The 22,191-nt window shown below is 48.7% G+C and overlaps 1 protein-coding gene across 1 annotated transcript in view; it reads right to left on the minus strand.

The window, feature by feature from the left end:
- FAM227A (family with sequence similarity 227 member A) overlaps positions 1–22,191 on the minus strand; it is a 77,231-nt gene that overhangs the window by 32,554 nt on the left and 22,486 nt on the right. The window contains exons 8-12 of the mRNA XM_047065102.1: positions 22,013–22,117; positions 20,001–20,124; positions 14,438–14,545; positions 12,473–12,552; positions 4,367–4,454 (exon numbers count right to left, since the gene is read on the minus strand). Of these exons, the coding sequence (XP_046921058.1) occupies positions 4,367–4,454; positions 12,473–12,552; positions 14,438–14,545; positions 20,001–20,124; positions 22,013–22,117 (505 nt within the window). The remainder of the gene's footprint in view (positions 1–4,366; positions 4,455–12,472; positions 12,553–14,437; positions 14,546–20,000; positions 20,125–22,012; positions 22,118–22,191) is intronic.

A 22,191-nucleotide genomic window follows, 5' to 3' on the forward strand; every position in this document is an offset into this window, starting at 1 on the left:
TCTCTCCCACACGTGCATCTCGGCAAGCCCTCTTCCGGAAGCTTGCAAACCTGTATGGTAGTGACAGCAGGAGAAGTGGCAGCTGGATAGGTATCTAAAACTCTGAGGGACGGGAGTCCTTCTCTGGACCATGGATTTGTGGTTCAGAAAGTAGGAAGGGAATCTCTGTCACTTTTTTTTCTCCCTCTGTCTTCCCAGTTGGCCATGAAGGCAGACCCAGTCACAGGAAGTATGCAGAAGAGTGGAGAGACGGAAGTTCTAACTTTCTAGCAGAAGACCAGACAGGGGTGCCTTTGGAGCCAGTGTGGGAAAGAAGAGAGAGGTCAAGAAAGGAATCCCATAGGGGTACCTGAGTGGCTCATCGGGTAAGCTTAAGCGTCTGACTCTTGATTTTGGCTCAGGTCATGATCTCAGAGTTGGTGAGTTCAAGCCCAAGTCAACTCCATGTCGAGTGTGAGCCTGCTTGGGATTCTCTCTCTCCCTCCTTCTGTGCCCCTCCCCCACCCACTCGTGTGTGTGTGTGTGTGTGTGTGTGTGTGTGTGTGTGTGTGCGCGCGCACACGCGTGCTCTCTCCCTTCTCAAAATAAACTGAAAAAAAATCTTTTTTAATGTTTATTTGTTTTTTTTATTATTATTATTTTTGGGACAGAGAGAGACAGAGCATGAACAGGGGAGGGGCAGAGAGAGAGGGAGACACAGAATCGGAAACAGGCTCCAGGCTCTGAGCCATCAGCCCAGAGCCCGACGCGGGGCTCGAACTCACAGACCGCGAGATCGTGACCTGGCTGAAGTCGGACGCTTAACCGACTGCGCCACCCAGGCGCCCCTGTTTATTTGTTTTTGAGAGGGAGGGAGGGAGACAGAGAGAGAGAGAGAGAGTGGGGAAGGGGCAGAGAGGGAGGGAGACACAGAATCTGAAGCAGGCTCCAGGCTCTGAGCTGTCAGCACAGAGCCCAAGGTGGGGCTCAAACCCACGATTCATGAGATCATGACCTGAGCCGAAGTCAGACACTTAACCAACTGAGCCACCCAGGCACCCCCAAAATAAACATTAAAAAAGTGGGGGAGCTAAAAGAAAAGAACTACCAACCCAGAATAACCAGAAAAAAATATCCTTCAAGAAAGAAGGTGAAATAGAGACATTCTCAGATGAAAGAAAACTAAGGGAATTCATTGCCAGCAGGCCTATTGGAAATGGATTACTGAAGGAAGGGTTTTTTTTTTTTTTCTCCTCAGATAGAAGGAAAATGGTATGAGAAGAAAACCTGGAAATTCAAGAATAATGGAAAAACAATATGGGATGCCTGGCTGGCTCAGTCAGAAGAGCCTGTGACTCTTGACCTTGGGGTTGTGAGTTCAAGCCCCACGTTGGGTGTAGAGATTACTTAAAAATAAAATAAAATAAAATAGAAAAGAATGGAAAAACAATAGAAATCATAAATATTTGGTTATGTACAGTAAATACGTGTTAAAAATAGTAAATATATAACGTAAATAGTATATAACGGTGGCTATACACAGTTAACATAGACTGTTTCTCCTCTTACATTCTTCAAAATATGTGGGATGATCACTTTGGAGTATAGCTTGGCAGTTTCTCAAACTGTTAATCATATGACCCAGCAGTTCTACCCCTATGTTTACATACACCCGAGAGAAATGAAAACATACGGCCACACAAAATCTTCTCTGTGGGTGTCCATACCGACATTCCTTATTTTATTTATTTTTTTAATTTTTTCAATGTCTATTTATTTTTGAGAGAGAGAGACAGAGCGTGACAGGACGAGGGGCAGAGAGAGAGGGAGACGCAGAATCCGAAGCAGGCTCCGGGCTCTGAGCTGTCAGCACAGAGCCCGACGCGGGGCTCGAACTCACGGACTGTGAGATCATGACCTGAGCTGAAGTTGGATGCTCAACCAGTTGAGCCACCCAGGTGCCCCCCCAGCATTCTTTATGATAGCTGCAAAGTGGACAACCCAAACTGAATAAAAATTAAAAGACCATATCCAAAACATTTGTGAAATGCCTCCGTGTGCAGAGGGAAATCTATAGCATTAAATGTTCATGTTAGAAAAAAAGGTTTTCATTTTTATTCAGTTCAAAATATTTTCTTAAAAAAATTTTTTTTAATGTTTATTTATTTTTGAGAGAGAGAGAGAGAGAGAGAGGGGAGGGGCAGAGAGAGAGGGACACAGAATCTGACGCAGGCTTCAGGCTCTGAGCTGTCAGCATAGGGCCCGATGCGGGGCTTGAACCCACGGACCACAAGATCATGATTTGAGCTAAAGTCGGATGCTTAACCGACTGAGCCACCCGGGCACCCCCAAAATATTTTCTAATTCCCTTTAGTACTTCCTCTTTGACTCACAGGTCTTCATGAATTTGAATGTGCAGTTGACCCCTGAACAATGTGGGTTGGAACTGTACAAGTCCACTTATATGCAGATCTTTTACAGGACAGTATATATACTTTAAATATATGTATATTTTCTCCACCTTATGATTTTCTTAATAGCATTGCCTTTTCTCTAGCCTACTTTATTATAAGAATACAGTATATAATACGTATAACATGCAAAACATGTGTTAATCAACTGTTTATGTTGTTGGTGAGACTTTAAGTTAACAGTAGGCTATTAGCAGTTACGTTTTGGGGGGAGTCAAAAGTTATACATGGATTTTCGACTGTGTGGCAAGATCATCGTCCCTAACCCCTGTGTCATTCAAGGGTCAACTGCATGCTTATATTGAGGACTTGCAAAGTCTCCTACAAATATATTTTTTAAAATTTTTTAGTGTTTCTTTATTTTGAGAGAGAGACAGAGCACGCACAGAGAAGGGGCAGAGTGAGATGCAGACACAGAAACCGAAGCAGGCTCCAGGCTCCAAGCTGTCAGCACAGAGCCCAACATGGGGCTTGAACTCATGAACCAAGAGATCATGACCTGAGACACTTAACACACTGAGCCACCCAGGCGCCCCTCTCCTACACATATTGACCTGTTTGGAACCTGGCTGTACCTCTCAATGAGTGGTTCCCAAGTTGTTCTTTTTTTTTTTTTTTAATAACAGCTTGATTGAGATATAATTCACATACTAACATCTCTGAGCTTCCATTTCTCCGTAAAGAAAAAGGATTGCTTAGTTTTTTGGAATAATGATCGCATGCGTGTAATTGCCTGCAATGATACTTAAGAGTTCCTGTTCTGTGTTTTCTTAGGTTCTGTATTTGTCTATTTGGCATCCAGTAATTACAGGGCAAAACTGATGGCCAGTGCTGTTCGCGTCTCCCCTGTGACCGAGGCCATGCTCTGAACCACCGACTTCTCCAACTCCCCCACACCAAGGCAGTATTTCCCCCGCCCCTAAATCACCCCAAGGCCCGGTGCCAGACAACCAGAGACAGTGCCTACGTCCCAGAGCCCACCAGGAACTCAAACCAGATAATCCCAACCTGTTTACCTTTCATGCCTTGTCTTTCCCAGAGAAATCCCAGTAAAGGTGGTGGCCTGAGCCTTCCCCTTGCTCCATTCCGCCCCCTGGCCGACACCGGTGATCCCTCCCACGACCCTGTGCGTCCGGGTCTCTGTTCCTAGGACAACTGTGAGTAGCAAACTTTTCTTTTCTTTTCTTTTCTTTTCTTTTCTTTTCTTTTCTTTTCTTTTCTTTTCTTTTCTTTTCTTTTCTTTTTTTTTTAATTTTTTTTTAACGTTTATTTATTTTTGAGACAGAGAGAGACAGAGCATGAACAGGGGAGGGGCAGAGAGAGAGGGAGACACAGAATCTGAAACAGGCTCCAGGCTCTGAGCTGTCAGCACAGAGCCCGACGCGGGGCTTGAACTCACGGACCATGAGATCATGACCTGAGCTGAAGTCCGACGCTTAACCGACCAAGCCACCCAGGCGCCCCAGCAAACTTTTCTTTCAGTGGCATTGGCCTCTCTGTGTGGTCACTCAGTCTCCTTCAGAAATTAACACCCGGACACAAATCAATTCTTACCTCAACAAATGTTGAGTTTCGCGGGGGGGAAGTGGATGGGAGCAGCAATCATGTCTTAGGTATTTTTCTTCCTTTGCAAACAACCTTTCTTCCCCACAAGTATTAGCGCTGTGCTGAACTCCTCATCATAAGAGTGGAACTTAATCAGTGTTTGTTGAACTGAAGAGATAATTATGTTCTCTCCTAAGATATCACTTGGTGTCAAGACCCAGGCTAGAACCACAAGTGTAGACCAGGGTGGCTAGAACCACAAGTGTAGACCAGGGTGGCACATTATGTCTGAACAAACCCAGGAAGCCAGGGCTTGTGAGATCATAACTAAGTCGAACGCCTACATTTCCCTTTTAAGATAGTTCCTGTACCTTTTGTGGCATTCTGTGTTTGTGAGCCATCCCGTGATTTCTTCTTGGCCACAGGACCTTTCTCCGTGGTTGAATTTATACAGGAAGACTCCAGGAGAGGAAAAAAAAAAAAAGAAGATGAAATTGAGTAAAATTGGTTGGGAGAGGAATACTAACAGTCAACATGCAATTTCCCAGACGTTTCTCCTCGTTCTTAGCGATGCATCATGTGGAGGGACACCCAGCCTGGGCACCCAGCCCTCTAACCAGGGCGCGTGGCCAAGAGGTGGCTGCAAATGCAGGTGCTGAGGGCTAAGCAGCCCGGGATGCCAGTCCCAGCCCTGTCCCTCAGCAGCCGCTAAGCTTGGACAAGTCTCTGGACGTCTCGGTTGCCTTCGTTTCCTATTCGGTTCTTAGGAGGATTAAGTCAGCTAATGCGTGCAAAGCAAAGCGCATGTGTGGCTGCTTATGGGAAGTGGACCGAGAGCACTGTGGCCATTGTTCACGCAATCACTTACCACACTCCCTCGGGGGACATTTCACTGAGCAACTACTACTGCGTCTATTACTAGGCAGACCCTGAGACCTAGCCCCTTGCCCAGAGGAGCTCCCAGTCCAGCAGGGGAGAGAATAGTAAATAGATAATTACGCAAAGGGGTGGACAGATTCACATATTTCTTGGAGAAGTAACGTAAGTTAGGATTAGGTTTGTAGATCAGTGACTCAAAATAACAGTGGCTCAAACTAGGTAGAAATTTCCCTCCCACGTAACAGTCTGAAGGTACGCAATCCAGGGTTTATATGGTATTTCTGCGGTGGTAAGTCCTTAGGGACTCTGACTTCTTCCAGAGTCCCTTCTTCATGGTTCCACCTTTCCTAAGATAGGACCCTTGTTCTTAGGGTCCAAGATGGCAGCAAGAGCTCCAGCCATCACATTCACATTCCAGGCAGCAGAATGGAGAAAAGGAAACAGAGACAAAGGATTCATTCGCATGAGCTGTGTTCTAAGGAAGATTCCTAAAAACTGCCACGTGGCATACACACTTCTATTTCCTTAACTGGATCTGAGTCACATGGGCTACGTGTGAAATCTAGGGGGGGCTAGGAAACATCTTTATTCTGCCCATGTATGTGCACAGCTACATATCCAAGGTTCTTTTTCTACAGGGGAGGTGAATGACAGATAGTGGGGAACAATGACTAGTCTGCCACAGGCTGAACGAGCAGACTATACGCGGGAAGCCAGAGTGGGGAATGCTTGATCCTGCCCGGGGGAGAGCTGGAGGGCTTCCAAGGAGAGAAGATGCTTTTGTTCTGTCTTTAAGGATGAGTAGGAGTTTGGCAACGTTAAACAGATGGCCCACCAAGAGGCAGACGAGCAGTCCACCAGCCTCAACAACCACTTTGCTTTATATAAATACAATATTTGAATGGGAGGAATGCTGAGACGGCCTCCCATGTCCCATGCAGCTGGCTGTCCGACAGCCACTGAGTTTTATAGGGTCGAAGCGGTTCCTGGGGTGTGTGAGACAGAAAACACCCCCGGGCTCGATGAAGCATCACGTGCCTTGTTAACAGGCCTCAGGGAGATCATGTTAGACACGCGAGGAGATTGTCCTGGGTTTGTCTGTTGTTGGAAGGGCGGTGGGGCGATGCGAAAAGAGCTCGGATGCCAGCTGAGGTCAGCTGTGTGGCCCGGGGGGAAGCTGTTCACCTCTGTGAGTCTCCTGCTTCCCCTGTCAAATAAAGGTAATACGACATCCTTGCAAGGATGTCGTAAGGGCCTAGAGAGGACACTCCTCCACGCACTCTGTCAGGTTGTGACCCGCAACCATGCCCAAGCTATGAGGCAAGGCGACTATCGTGCAGGTGGGGCGTAGGCTAAGATTGCCCTGGGGCTCCCTCCCCAGCACGGCCCAGAGGAGACGGAACCGTTCTGTCCCACGTGGTCACCCTGCTACTCAGACGGCACGCGCTGAGGGCTCAGCTGTGATGGGACAGGGCAGCCCCGGAGCCATTTTTGAGCCAAGGTGAGATTCGATCTTGGGCTGCCCAGAAATGTCCAGGAGGGCAGTGGGCTTTAGAGCTGGTATTAGCAGGCACGGGCACGAGCTGGAGGAGTCGGAATCATTACTGTTATTGACCCTTACCGTACCCATGCCCTGGAGCTTGGGAAAACTCCGGATAAAATGAGTAGACACTCTGACCAAACCTGACCGACCTGGGGCCTCCCCTGTCAGGTGTGACGCCCATTGTGAGATAAGGACACAGAGGCTCAGATTTGCTCAGAGTTGCACAACTGAGAGATGGCATCACCTTAGAGGGGACTTTAGGTCTGCTGCACCAAGCTACCCTATGACTCCATGGGGGTCATTCACTTCTAACTCCCATATTTTGTCACAGATACAGACAACTTGGGTAGGACTTGATCTTTAACTCAGACCTCTCCTCCAAAGTCTAGCCTTGCAGACTGAACTACCCAGGTGACATCTGCCTTCACGCTTCTCCTAGGCTTCCTCAAGGTAACAAGTTCAAAACTGAGCTCTTGGTAGCTTTCCCCCGCCCCAAACGCTATGCTCTCCCGCTCAGTAAATGGCTCCATTCAGATGCTTCAGCCACACACCGGAAAGCATTTTTGGCTCCTTCCTTTCTTCCCTACCCTTCCTCCCCACTCCCAAGGCCATTCTGTGAGCACAGCTTGAAAGATCTGACTCCAAAACACACTTCAGGTCTCTGCTTCTCCTCATCTGCTGTCACAGTCTCTTCCCGAGACAACGACAAAGCCTCCTAGCTGGTCCTCTGTCCCCTTGTGTTACATCCTCCGTATTCAGAAGACAGTGTGATCTTGTAAAAAGAAAAGTCGGACGGTGTATTTCCCTTATTTTAATGGATTCCAGTAGCACTTACATTATATCCATACTCCTTGCTATGACTCTCCCAACTGTCCAGGCCGCTGCTGCTTCCCTCGCCTTGACTCCTGCCCCTCTTTCCTACGGTTCCGTCGCCTCTGGGCCATGGTGGGGAGGGGGCCCCAGGCAATCTTAGCTTATGCCCCACCTGCACCGGGTGACAATATCACTGGCCTTCTCTCTGTTCCTTGGATAGCTCAAGCTCTTTGTGTGTGTGTGTGTGTGTGTGTGTGTGGCCTCAGGGCCTTTGCACACATGTTTCCTTTTTCAGGAAGGTTCTTCCATTAACTCTCTTTTTTTAATGTTTCTATTTATTTTTGAGACAGAGAGAGACAGAGCATGAGCAGGCGAGGGGCAGAGAGAGGGGGAGACACAGAATCTGAAGCGGGCTCCAGGCTCTGAGCTGTCAGCACCGAGCCCGATGCGGGGCTCGAACTCACGGCCTGTGAGATCACGACCTGAGCCGAAGTCGGACGCTCAACCGACTGAGCCACCCAGGCGCCCCTCTTCCATTAACTCTTAATGGCTGACTCCTCATCCTTTGGTTCTCAGCTTAGATGGCTCCTTCTGGGGGTGTTATCTGTCACATGTGTGCCCTTCCTTCTCCATATACGCAAGACTCATGCCCCAAGGTGAAAGACGTAAGCTACTCCCCCAGCTTCTTTTGGGCTGTGAGGCAGACATTTCACCAAAGGTCTACCCTTTAGATGGCACCACACTGCCAACATGCTGAAGCAGTGCCCTGCAGAGTCCAAGCAGACTCCAGTTTGGGGAAGTCTGTTGACAGGAAAGCAGAGCAGAGCTTTGAGCATCTGGTCCCAGGAACACTGACTGGGGCACAGCAGTGTACCTTTGTGGGGGTGGAGGGGGCGGCGGGGGTGGGGGGAAATGGTTTGGGCTTCATGCTTGGTGGCCTGGCCTTTGAAACTAACATGTTGGCCCTTCCTGGGGGCGGTGCATCACCGTTTCCCTTGAACACATTTCTTCCTGAAGGAGACTACTGTTTGCAGGTAAGAAGATGATGATTCTTCCTTACAAAGATCTTCTTTAACTGTCTTCTCTAATTTTTTTTTAATTTATTTTTTTTTAGCCTTTATTTATTTTTGAGAGGCAAAGAGAGAGAGAGAGCGCGTGCGCGCGCGCGAGCACAAGTGGGGGAGGGGCGGAGAGAGAATGAGTCACAGAATCAGACGCAGGCTCCAGGCTCTGAGCTGTCAGCACAGAGCCCGACGCGGGGCTCGAGCCCACGAACCGTGAGATCATGACCTGAGCCGAAGTCAGACGCTCAACCGACTGAGCCACCCAGGCACCCTGGAGTTTATGTTCTAATAGAGGGAGACAGATACTAAACACTACATAAATCCCCCAGGAAAAAGAGCAGCACTGTGCAGGGAATTCAATTAGCCACGTGATGATAGAGCGTCCCTGGGCAGTCAGCACCGGCCTCACTAGGGCAGTGTCAATGAAACTGGAATCTGAATGTCAAGAAGGAGCCGGCCCTTCCTTAGAACTCAGAGGAAAGCACGTTCCAGGCGAAGGGGACAGTTAGTGCAAAGGCTCAGCTGGACACAGGCCTGGAGGGTCCAAGGGCAGAAGGAAGTCCGGTGGGCTGACTGGTGCCGAGGGAGGGAAAGGGTGTGAAGAGGCTGGAGAGAGAGGTGGTGGCCCGATCCCGAGGGGCAATCCAACTCAGGCTGAGGGGCCTGGATTGGATTCCCAGTGCACTGGAGAAACTGCTGGAGGCTTGAGGTGGAGAACAGCCTCATCTGGTGTCTATGAGAAGGTCACTCTGGTGGCTGTGCTGAGACTTGACTGGGGCCAAGGGAGGGGCCCAGGAAGAGGCTGCTGCGGTCGGCCAGGAGCAAACTGATGCCGAACCCTGGGAATCAGCAACCTCCTCACCCCTTTCCAGGTCGAGATCCTCCTGGCGGGGCCCCAGGGGGCAGCTGGATACACCAGGGTCGGGAGGGAGATTTGGGTGTTCCTGGCCAGGGGACCAGATGAGACCACGTGGGGAGAACATGTAAGTGGAGGGGAAGGGGCCGGGACAGACTGACTGGCTGATAGGACAGGGAGCCAGCAAGGAAGACGGAAAAGGAGCAGCCAGCCGGGAAGGAAGGCACTTGCAAAAGCCTGGCAACACAGAAGCCAAGTGGAAAAAGTGGTTCAGGAAGGTGGGAGGAGCCAACCACGTGACACAGACTAGAGCAGGCAACAGATTGGGGTCTGGGCCACGGCAGGAGCCGCCACCGCTGCAATGATGCCCTGAGGGCAGGAACCGACTGGAGGGCTGAGGCAAGGAAATGTGGGTGCAGAGGAGGCTTTCAAGAAGTGCTGGCGGGAAAGGCAGCAGGAAATGGCGGTGCAGAGGCAAAGGCCCGAAGTGCTAAGGCAGGACTGTTCAAAGATGGGCGTGATCCCACCGAGTGGGAGAAAGTGACGACACAAGACGGAGGGGTTTGGTCCCCAGGGGGTGGGGTCCAGGGCACAAGCGGGGGCAGGGCCCGTCCTCCATAGGCCAATGGTGAGGGTACAGATGGGGGCAGGTGCCTCGTGGTAGGAAAGGGAGTGCCTTCCTGCTGACTGCTTCTAATTTCTCAGTGAAGACGCTCCCCGGAGGGTGCTGGGGTGAAGGGCAAGTGAGACAGGCCGCCTGCAGTACAAGAATTCTGGGAAGGGAGACCAAGTGACATGAGGGTTTGGGGGAGGGGAGCACATGCTGGGGAAGTGTGCCAGCACAGGCGGGCAGTGCTAAGTGCCCCGTTGAGACGTGCGGCCGTGGATTGACAGGGGCCCTGGCCACACAGACACATGTGCTACGATCTACATCATGGCAGGGAGAAGGCCCTGCTATTATTGTGCTCACGTCACACCTGAGGAAACCAAGTCTCAGGGAGGTTAAGTAACTTGTCCGAGGCTGCACAGCTACAATCTGAACCTGTGAGAGCAGGCTTTGAACCAGAGACCTTCAAGCCCTGTGGGGACATGGAAACTTCCCAAGGAGCACTGGCCTTGCCAGTTCAAAGAACATCCATTTCCAGATCCTTAAATGTGCTTACGTCCTGTTTTCTTTTTTTATTTTTTTTATTTATTTTTGGGACAGAGAGAGACAGAGCATGAACGGGGGAGGGGCAGACAGAGAGGGAGACACAGAATCGGAAACAGGCTCCAGGCTCCGAGCCATAGCCCAGAGCCTGACGCGGGGCTCGAACTCCCGGACCGCGAGATCGTGACCTGAGCTGAAGTCGGATGCTCAACCGACTGCGCCACCCAGGCGCCCCGATTACGTCCTGTTTTCTAAAAGTGATCGTCCTGAGAACCTAGCCTTTATCCCGCTTTACAAAAGAAAGGCACACCCTTCACCCATTCCAAACATTGGGTGAATGTGCCAGGGGGAAAACACCCCCAACTCCGCCCCAAACAAAGGGGAAAGTCTGGTCTAACAATGAATCGAGCCTCATATGCTACTTATTCAGAATGAAGCATGGCATTAGAAATGAGGATATTGGGGAGCCTGGGTGGCTCAGTCGGTTGAGCATCCGACTTCGGCTCAGGCCATGATCTTGCAGTTCACGAGTTCGAGCCCCACATCGGGCTCTGCGCTGACAGCTCAGAGCCTGGAGCCTGCTTCGGATTCTGTCTCCCTCTCTCTCTGCCCCTTCCCCGCTCGTGCTCTCTCTCTCTCTCTCTCTCTCTCTCTCTCTCAAAAATAAATAAACATTTAAAAAAAAAAGAGAGAAAGCAATGAGGATGTTGGTCTACAGCTTAAAGATTAGTAGCAGAGGGGTGCTTGGGTGGCTCAGTTGGTTAAGCATCTGACTCCTGATCTCTGCGCAGGTCATGATGTCACTGTTCTTGGGGTGGAGCCCCTCATCAGGCTCTGCGCTGACAGCGGGGAGCCTGCTTGGGATTCTCTCTCCCTCTCTCTCTGACCCTTCCTTGCTCATGGTCGCCTTCTCTCAAAATAAATAAATAAAAACTTAAAAAAAAAAAAAGATTAGTGGCAGAGACAGCCATGATCATAGGAATGACCGCATAATTCCATAAGTGCTCTGAAGGACAGAGCTCTGAGTACGTATCACAAGGAACCAAATGCAGATGAGGGTCAAGGCTGCTGACCCTGAGGACGAGGGCTTCAGCTGAGATAGAAGGATGAGTACGTGTCCCCTGAACCAGGGTGGCAACTCCTTCGGCCGAGAGCCAGAGAGTAAACGTTTTCGGCTGTGTGGGCCATGATGTCTGTACCGCAACTACTCAGCCCTGCCATTGCAGTGCAAAGCCAGTTGAAGACCATGGTCAACCAGGGACCGTGGCGGTGTGCCAGTGACGTTCTACTTACAAAAACGGGCAGCAAAAGGCCTCTTTCATTGTTTTCCCAGACATTTATTTGTCCAGCTTTCTAGAAAAAGGAGGCCTTGATCGGTAGCGGTAGCATTTGGTTTCGTGTTACCAGTGGGAGGAGATGCTGGCAATGATAGTGGCAGGAGGGAGCTTACCTGGGACAAGAGGAGTGGCAGGTACAGAGGCCACGTGTCGGTAGGGGTGTGACGTCCACAAGGTACCGAGAGAACACCCCTGCAGGGGGAGCCGCAAGGGCCCAGGAAGGTGGAGATGGGGCCGGCAGGACGTGGCAGGGTCGCACAGGTCAGTCTACCCCACGGCAAGAGGAAGCCTTCTGAGGTTCGGGAGGTATTTTGTATTTGGGCTGGGGGAGGGTGTTTAGGGTAGGGGGAGTTGGGTGGGGCCAGGGGGGTGACCTAGGACATAATTAGATCTGCATTCTGAAAAGATTGCCGGGGTACCGGGGAGCCTGAGGGAGCAAGGAGCCTGCTGTAATACGAAGGAGCTCAAACTGGAGTGTAGGGAGGGGAGGGGAGGGGAGGGGTGGTGCTGGAGCTGCCTAGGAGGGAACCTCACAGGGCACAGAGGGGCAAGCAGGGGTCGAGAGGACAGCCAGGCGCAAGTTTCTGACAAGGACTGATAGGGAGGAAAAGACAGAAAAGCACCTTGAGCTGAGCCTCTGCTTCTTTTCCCTTCACTTCCCCATCACTGCATTTCTGGGGTCACCCTTTGGTGCTCTGCTCACGCACGCAGACCTAGAGGACCACCAGGACCCCTCCCCGAGACGCTGGGCGGGGAGCACAGAGATGTGGAACCACGTGGACGTCACTGAAGCATCTGGGATGCAAAGGGTCTGGGTCTGTGACTCTCTACTCACCTTCGGGCCCTGGGCTTCCTTGCTCTGGGTAGACTTCTGGAAGGGGTAGCTCTTAGACGTGGACAAAGGAAACTCTCTTCCTAGGAAGGAGACAAAGTTGTGCCTCAGTTCCTTCTTGTCCTGGAGAGGGCACCGTAGACCAGGAGTTTTGACACAGCCCCCTCCCTGGAGGACAACAGACCTCAGGCAAACCAGAGCCCCTCAGTCATTCCACCTGCTGAATGACCTTGGGCAAGTTACCTAACCTCCCGGATCCTGTTAAAGGCTTAAATACCAACTACCTTGCAGGGCTGGTGAGCCAATTAAATAATGTATGCGGAGCCCCGTACACAGTGCAAGCACTCAACCCACAGGGGAAAAAAACCACTGGCTTCAAAAGAAAAACCAAAAGTTGAAAACATCGAAATGAAGACATGTTGGCTTAAACCCTTAAAAAAAGTAACAATCTATCTATCTCCTAGAGTGTCATTAAATTTGAAGACAGTTCACAGGTTAGATGTTGTTCACTTTGCAACTCCTGTGTGTCCACGGTGATTGCTGGGAAAGCCAACATATCAAGCGGGGGTCATGCTCTTCTCTGAGGCCTGCCAGGCAGTCCCTCCCCTGTGCCCTAGACTGGCGCTTCGCAAACTGGACAGCGCTTACGGAGCCCTGGGGGACCACCGCGGAGCCCGGTGCAGCCGGGCTAGAGACGCTGACGCTGCTGGTCCTTCTAAGGTGGCAAAGGCGTTGCTCTCGGCGTCCCCGCGCCGACAGGGGGCTCACCATGGTGGGGACTGTGCTGCCTCTCAGGGGGCCCCTCCTTCCTGTTGTGGCCTCGCACTCCCTGAGGGAGGCAGACTGAGTGGGGACAATGGCTTCATTGGCCAGAGGGCCCACAGGCTGCCGAAAGCAGGAGGTTGATTAGCCCGTCTGGGCAAAATTCTGGCCCTCCAGCTGCGCAGGGGCGCCTTGGGCGCATGAACCTCTCTGCCCCTCACCTCCTGCTGTAAGATGAGGGGAACAGGCTCTCTCATAGGGGTAGAGTAGGCGGAAAACAAAGTAACACAAGCTGGCTGGTGCAGAGAATGAGTCAGTATGCGACAGCATGATTTTTACTGCTGATCAGAGTACAGCTTTGTGCTTAGACTCACATTCTTTCCGGTATGAACTGTTTCCACTATATTTGAGAAAAAAATAATTTTCTCACTCCTATCCTCCACTTCCAAAGGGTCCTGGGTGTGGCTGAGGGATTTCATTAGTGGGATGTTGTCTGCCCTCTGGGTCCTATTCACCTACTAAAGATAGGGCTTTTCTGTGTCCCTGGGGTGCCCCCATGGAAAGGATAGACCTCCCCCTGCTGGAGAAAATATCCACCTGACCCAACAGTGTGTCCCTTTGGCTTTGCAGTCCCGTGTTTGAATCCTGACTCAGCCACCCACAGGCTGGTTACCCCATAAAGTCCTCTCACCGCTGCCACGAGAAATGCCTCTGGGTCTTCTCGCATGCTGTTCCCTCTGCCCGGAACAGTAATTCTCCCCTTCACCCGCCTAAAATACACATCCTTCGAATCTCAGCTTCAATGCCACTTGCCTGCTCAGGGCTGGACTGGGTACCTCTCCCCGTGCCGCCTCAGCACGCTGTAAGCCCCACCACAGTGCCCAATCCAAGGTAGTGTCACTGCGTTGCCTAAATTCCTCCCAGACTGCGCTATGGGTCCCAGTAACCGGACACCCAGAGACACCCAGTAACCGGCATCCATCGTTAGAGTACAAAATTCCACCCCTGCAGCCCAGCAATTATGTTGCGCTGACTTTTAAGTGCACCCTGAACATCAGCATTTCAGTCATTTTGGTGACCAGACAGGGGAGCGTCAAAGGGAACCTGGCCCGACTACCTCAATACTAAGGCCCTGCCCTGCCTCAACTGGATACGGCTGGGTGTGGCAGGGCCACAGGGGGCTAAAGTCCACAAGTGGTACCTTACTCTTTAACAGTCGTTTTCTCTGCAAAATTAATTCTTCTCTCCGGAATCTCTCTGGATCTAGTTCCGAGTAGTCCCAGCTGTTATAGCTCTGTAGGCAAGGATATATACCTAACAGAGAATGAAGAGGGATCGTGAAAACCTCCATAAAAGAGAAGGGAAGCAGGAAACAGAAGCCAGAGCCTCTCCTCCAGGAGCCCCCCTGCTGGTCCTAGGGAGGCGGGGCTTCTAGCATTAGCCCCACCCTACAGTGGCCCTGAGCCTTGCGGAGGTGGGGGGAGCACCCCCCCTTCCTCTCTAGGTCGGCTTGGTGCCTTCCTCTGGAAAGGGGAGATGGTGGGGCGCCTGGGTGGCTCAGTGGGTTAAGCGTCCGACTTCGGCTCCGGTCATAATCTCACGGTTCGTGAGTTCGAGCCCCATATCAGGGTCTGTGCTGACAGCTTGGAGCCTGGAGGCTGCTTGGGATTCTGTGTCTCCTTCTCTCTCTGCCCCTCCCCCACTCATGCTCTGTCTCTCTCTCTCTCTCTCTCTCAAAAATAAATAGATGTTAAAAAAATTTTAATAACTTAAAAAAACAAAACAAAGAAAATGGAGATGAAGTTCGCCCTGCGTTCCAGACAGCGTGAGTGTCAAGATCCGATCCGATCACACCAGGACACGTGACCCTGTGTACACAGATGTGAAGGGTTTGTAGACTTTGGTTTTCCTGCCCATCTCCTCTGCTCTTGCTGGACTGGGAACTCCCTGAGCGCAGGACCTGGGCCTTATTCACCTTCGCACCTCCAGGGCTTAGCTCTGGACCTAGCACATAACAAACAGGTGCTTAGCAAGTATTTGTCCAACATCTTATCACACTTAGCTAAGTACCAGAAATGGGTTCTCCCTAAATATTTGATGGTGACACTAATGGGGCTGATGCTTTTTCTTGTAAGAAAACCACGTGCTTCAGAGTCTTGGCTCCTGGAACCTGAACGCTCAGACATTAGAAGGATTCCACTTTCTCCCTCGGCTCTTTGGTGTAGAAAGGAAAAGACCAAGGATCACTTGAGAAGTTTTGACCACCTATGCAAAGATGCTGCCTCCACTGGACAAAGCAAGTGGACGGGGGGGTTTATTGCTGAGAATGCGTTAGGGGAAGGAGGCACAGTCTTGGACAAAACGGGAAATAGGAAGGGCGAAGCGAAGAAAAGAGTCAGAAAATGAGAGGAAGGATGGAGCAGTGGTCAAGACCTAGCTTTGCAGCGGGACAGCCTGGATCTGAACGCCTGCTCCCCTGTTTGGTGGCTGTGGGACTTCTTGGAGTCTGCGTATGTTAAGAGGATTAAATGGGTGTGCAGAAAAGGCTGAGCAGGCACAAGGCTGTTCTCCTTGGAAAATCTTGCTTGTGAACTTGGCCTTTGGCTAGCATCTGCGAGTTGTCTGGTAAACATTTCTCTACACTGATATAACTTGCCCTAACTACCCAGAAGTGGGCAAATTCCTGGAAGTGTACAACCTACCACCACTGAATCATGAAGCAATACAAAAGCAGACCAGACCGATAATGAGTAAGGAGATTGAGTCAGTAATCAAAAACCTCCCAAATAAAGAAAAGCCAGGACGCGATGGCTTCACAGGTGAGTTCTACAAAACACTTAAAGAATTAACTCCAACCTTTCTCAAACTCTTTCAAAAAAACTGAAGAGGAGGGAACACTCCCAAACTCATTTTATGAGGTGAGCATTACCCTCATACCAAATCCAGATTAAGTATGCTACAAGAAAACTACAGACCAATGTCCCTGATGAATACGGATGCAAAACCTCTTAAGAAAGTACCAGCAAACTGAATTCAGCATCATTTTAGGAGGATCATACACCATGGTCAAGTGAGATTGATCCCTGGGATGCAAAGATGGTTCAATAGCCACAAATCAATCAATCAACATAATACATGTTAATAGAAGGAAAGATAAAAATCATGATAGTCTCAATCGGTGCAGGAAGAACATTTGTCACAATTCAACATCCTTCTGTGATAAAGACACTCAACAAAGTGGGTACAGAAGGAACACACCTCAGTGTAATAAAAGCCCCATATGACAAGCCTGCAGCTAACATCATACTCAATGGTGAAGAAAAGCTTTTCTTCTAAGACCAGGAACGAGTTAAGGGTGGCCACTCTCACTACTCCTATTCAACATAGTACCAGAAGATCTAGCCAGAATGATTAGAAAAAAGAAAGGAAAAAAGGCATCCAAATCAGAATGGAAGAAGTAAAATCGTCTCTGTTTGCTGATGACCCCATCTCGTACGCAGAAAAATCTAGAGTCCACCAAAAAACTGTTAGAATTAACAAATTCAGTACTTTTTCAGGATATAAAATCAACATATCAAAGTCAGTTGGGTTTCTATACATTGACAAGGAGCTATGTGGGAAAAAAATAAAGAAAACAACCCAACCCCACTCATGATAACATCAAAAACAGTGAAATACTTAGGAATAAATGTAACCAAGGAAGTGAAAAGTCTGTACATTGAAAACTGTAAGACACTGATGAGAGAAATTGAAGGAGACACAAATCAACGGAAAAATATGCTGTGTTCATAGATCAAGAGAATTAATATTGTGAAAACATCCAAACTACCCAAAGCCATCTGTAGATTCAATGCAATCTCTCAAAATTCCAACGGCATTTTTCACAGAAGTAGAGAAAACCATCCTAAAATTTGTATGCATCCACGAGAGACCCTGAATAGCCAAAGCAATCTTGAAAAGGAATATAGGTGGAGACATCACACTCTCTGATTTTAAACTATATTACAAAGCTAAGAAATCAAAATAGTATGGTACTGGCATAAAAACAGACACATGGATCAATGAAACAGAATTGAGAACCCAGAAATAAACCTACACATAGATGGTCAACTGACATTTGATAAGGGAGCCAAGAATGTACAATGGGGAAAAAACAGTCTCTTCAATAAATGGTGCTGGGAAAACTGGACAGCCACATGCAAATGAATGAAACCGAACCCCCTAATTTTTACACCACTTAGCAAAGATTAACTTGGAATGGATTAAGGACTTAAATGTAAGATCTGAAACCATAAAACTCCTGGGAGAAAATATAGGGAAAAAGCTCTCTGACATCGGTCTTGGCCATGACTTTTTGGCTACGACACCAAAAGCACAAGCAACAAAGCAAAAATCAACAAATGGGACTACGTGCAACTAAAAGGCTTCTGTGCAGCAGGAGAAACAATAGCACGAAAAAGCAACATATGGAAGGGAAGAAAATATTTGCAAACCATACGTTTGATAAGAGGTTAAATATCCAAAGCATATAAGGAACTCATAGACTCAATAGCAAAAATAAGTAAATAAATAAATAAATAATAATAATAATCTGGTTAAAAATGGGCAAAGGACCTGAACAGTTATTTTTCCAAAGAAGACGCGGCCAACAAATATGTGAAAAGGCTCTCAACATCACTAACCAACAGGGAAATGCAAACCAGAACCACAGTGAGATATCACCTCACACCTGCTAGGATGGCCATGATCAAAAAGACCAGACGTAAGAAATGCTGGAGAGGATGTAGAAAAAAGGGAACCCTGTGCACTGTTGGAAGCGATGTAAATTGGTATTGTCACTATGGGAAACAGTATGGAAGCTCTTCAAAAAATTAAAAATAGAACGACTCTATGATTCAGGAATCCTACTCCAAAGGAAATGAAATCACAGTCTCAAAGAGATACCTGCACCCCTAGGTTCCCTGCAGCATTATTCGCAGTAGCCAAGGCATGGAAACAGTCTGAGTGTCCGTCAATGGGTGGATGGAAAAAGAAAATGTGGCATATATATACACAACGGAATGTTATTCAGCCATAAAAAGAAGGAAAGCCAGACAATGCAACAACGTGGATGGGCCTTGAGGGCATTATGCTAAGTGAAATTAGGCAGACGGAGAGAGACAAACACTGTTATGTGATCTCACTTATAGGCGGAAGCTAAAAAGCCAAACTCATAGAAGCAGAGAGTAGACTGGTGGTCGCCAGGGGCTGGGGATGGAGGAAATGAAGAGATGTGGGTCAAAGGGGGTAAAGTTCCAGTTATAGGAGGAACGAGTCCCAGGGATCTACGGCATGATGGCTACAGTTAACACTACTGTGTTGTATATTTGACTGCTGTCATGAGAGTAGCTTCTAAGTGTTCTCACCATAACAACAAAATGATAATTATGTGTGATGAAGGATGTGTTAACTAACCTCATTATGGTAACATTTCCCAACATATGCATGCGTCAAATCCTTACGTTGTGCATCTTACACATACACGATGTTATGCATCAATTATACCAATAAAGCTGGGGGAAATTTTTCCCCTAACTGGTAAGAGTGGCAAGCTGTAAAACAGTGTGGCTTCTGCTGAACACCTGCTTTCCTGGAATTTTGGTACATGACAGACAGAGGTCTCTATGTGACCAGCCCCCAATAGAAAGCTTGGGTGCTGTGTCTCTAGCGGGCTGGGCAGAAACATCACACGTGTTGCTGCATTTTTGTTGCAGAGGGATGACAGTGCCCTGCCTAACTCCTCACGGAAGGGAAACAGCATGAGGAAGCTTGCACAGGAATTCCTCCAGACCCTGCCTGTCATTTCCCTTAGGAATATTCCCTGGCTGGGGGCACCTGGGTGGCTCAGTCGGTTGAGCATCTGACTTCGGCTCAGGTCATGATCTCATGGTCCGTGAGTTCGAGCCCCGCATCAGGCTCTGTGCTGACAGCTCAGAGCCTAGAGCCTGCTTCAGATTCTGTGTCTCCCTTTCTCTCTGCCCTTCCCTGCTCCTGCTCTCTTTCTCTCAAGAATAAATAAACATTAAAAAATTAAAAAAAAAAAAAAAGAATATTCCCTGGCTATGTAACCTCATTGCACTGCCATAATCTTGGCTGTCAATACTCCTACATGCTGAGACCTGAGAGTTCGCCTAGCAAATACCTTAATGTGGGAATGACTTGGAGACCCCCAAGACAATAGGCAATGTAAAAGAGTGCTTACTTAGCACAGTGCTTAGGACCCAGGAACTTCTCAATAGGTAGGAGATTTTAAGGGCCTTAGAAAATATCTAGGTTGAGAAGAGGGGAGTGGGGAAGGGGAGTGAAAAGTCGTTAAAAGCAAACACCACCCTGGGCACTCACTGTGCGGGCAGCAGGGACAAGGGGACTACAGTTGGGCCACGTGGGGTCACCCGGGGGAGGAAGGCTGGGATCGTCCAACCAGCATACGCTTTGGGGTTGCTGAGTTCTGCATCCATCAGCCCACAGCACATGGCCAACTAATGGGGCTCGGCTGGAGCCTGTTCCCTACAGATGCACCGGGCACAAAAAGGGACTAAGAACATCTTAGAACTGTTGTGCGGAAACAGGCGAGATCAGTACTCCATGGGGCTCTAACCGCACACCTTACCTTCTTGAACGTCAACGAGAGTAGAGGATAGCTGCCTCAGTAAAGGGTGTTATGACCCAGGCTCAGGCAGAAAAGTGTTTCCGGAATCGCGTTCCCCAGGACAGAGCAGGCTCCTCTTACCCGAAATCCACAGGCTCATTGTGTTGCAGATGTCCGACTTGAAATCGTGCGTGTTGAACCAGGACTGTGGGAAGCAGCAACAGAAGCTGGTGTACAGGGCTTTACTCAGAAGTGATGGCAGCCTCTGGGGAGGGTGGGGGCGGGGTGGGGGGGAAGCAGAGCTCAGGCCATGTTCTGGACGTTTCCGCACCCAGAAAAGAGCCCCCGACCGTGGAAAGGATCTGTGATAAAACTCTCCACCTGACACCGTGGTGCCTTCCATTCATGGGGGGAGCAGTTTCTATCTGTCATTGGCCCACATCTTGGTGGGCTCCTTACCCTACCTGGGGACCCCACCTCAGACCTCAGGCTAGGCTTGGCCAGCAACCTCCCCCTCTCGCTTTCCCTCTGCACGTGGTCTGCGGCTCAGCCCCTCCTGCCACCTCCAAAGAGTAGCCCGGATGACAAGATACATTTGACCCACCCATCAGAGATTACAGGAAGTACTACGACTGTTATTTTTTTCCCCTCTGCACGCGTGGAACTGTTGTCCCTTCTTAACTACGGTTGAGTTCAAATTATACATTTATATCTGGCTTTGTTCATTTAACAATATAGTAGAAGCGCTTCCTCGGGTTGTTAGAAACTCTTCGGGATTTTTTTTCCCACGAGTGAACTTCATAATATTGTGCTGAGTAGGCATATCAAAATTTACTTCAACACCCCCATCGGTGGATACCGTTTCTATGTATGGCACATAGCAGGCAGTCAAAACTTTGTGGAATGCATGAGTGAAAGCAGTTTTTCCCGAGTATTCGATTATGACTTCCAGAAGATGGAATCACGGGGGCGCCTGGGTGGCTCACTTGGTTAAGTGTCCGACTTCAGCTCAGGTCACGATCTCACGGCCCGTGAGTTCGAGCCCCGCGTCGGGCTCTGGGCTGATGGCTCAGACCCTGGAGCCTGCTTCCGATTCTGTGTCTCCCTCTCTCTCTGCCCCTCCCCCATTCATGCTCTGTCTCTCTCTGTCTCAAAAATAAATAAAACGTTAAAAGAAAAAAAAATTAAAAAAAAAAAGAAGATGGAATCACGATAGTAATCATAGCAGCTATGATACGTTGGGGGCTTATCGTAGCAAAAATGTAACGATGCACTTCTCTCTCAGACTGTCAGAGTGTCATTTCCCTAGATCCTTCACAACCCTGGCGATTATTCTTTTTAATCCATGCAATCCAGCACGTAAAAAGAGGCATCAAATGGCTATTGTTTTAATTTGTATGTTTGACGACTGTTAAGGGTGAACTTTTTTCCCATTTGTATTTCTTCCCTGATGAATTTCTGGTTTCGTACTTTGTCCGCTGGTCTAGAAGGGATTTCATAAGATTTATAAGAGTTCTTTTTTTTTTTTTTTAAGTTGTTGTGTATTTAAGTAATCTCTGTACCCATCGTGGGGCTCGAACTCATGACCCCGAGATCAAGAGATGAACGCTCCTCCAACTGAGCCAGCCAGGCGTCCCGATTTGTAAGAGTTCTTTCCATTGTGTGACATATATGCTCCGTGATTTCTGCAGTTTCTCATTTGCCTTTTAACTTTGTGGTAATTTATTTACGTAGTTAAATCAGTCTTTGTGAATGTATGTATATTCATGCTTTTTAATTTTAAAATCACATGCTTATTTGAATACTACAGGAATATTTAAAGTAGAAAAGGAAGTCTCTTACAACCTCATTCCCCAGAGATAATCATTGCTAAGAGCTGGGTAAGTATTTTTCCAGATTTTTTTTTTTCTATTCATAGGCACACATGCATATATACATATACATTTTTAAACACAGAGTTCTAGAAATTTCTTTGCTTTCCACTTAAAATACGCCATATATAGATCTACCTTATTTTTTTGTGACTGCGGCATTGCAAGTCTGTGTATGAATATAGCACAACTTACTAATTACTCCCTCACAGAAAGAATGTTAAGGGCATTCTATTGGCATTAGCGTGATTTTTTGTTCTCCCAACAGTGGTTGATGCTCACTTTCAAGAGAGCCTCTTCATAGTGGGATTTGGATTCATGCAACAAGAGAGACGCGTAGTGTTGGGATATCCGATCAAACAGCTTATTCTGGATCTCCTTGTTTGGCTACCAGGAATAAGAGTGGAGATGGAGTTACTAGAGCCTCCTGATGAAACGGCTAAGGCCTGAGGTTCTTAAAT

Source organism: Lynx rufus, unplaced genomic scaffold (assembly GCF_022079265.1).
Source record: "Lynx rufus isolate CCGP_SWC_20201006 ecotype Redwood Valley unplaced genomic scaffold, mLynRuf1.p SCAF_7, whole genome shotgun sequence".
Taxonomy (NCBI): Eukaryota; Metazoa; Chordata; class Mammalia; order Carnivora; family Felidae; genus Lynx; species Lynx rufus.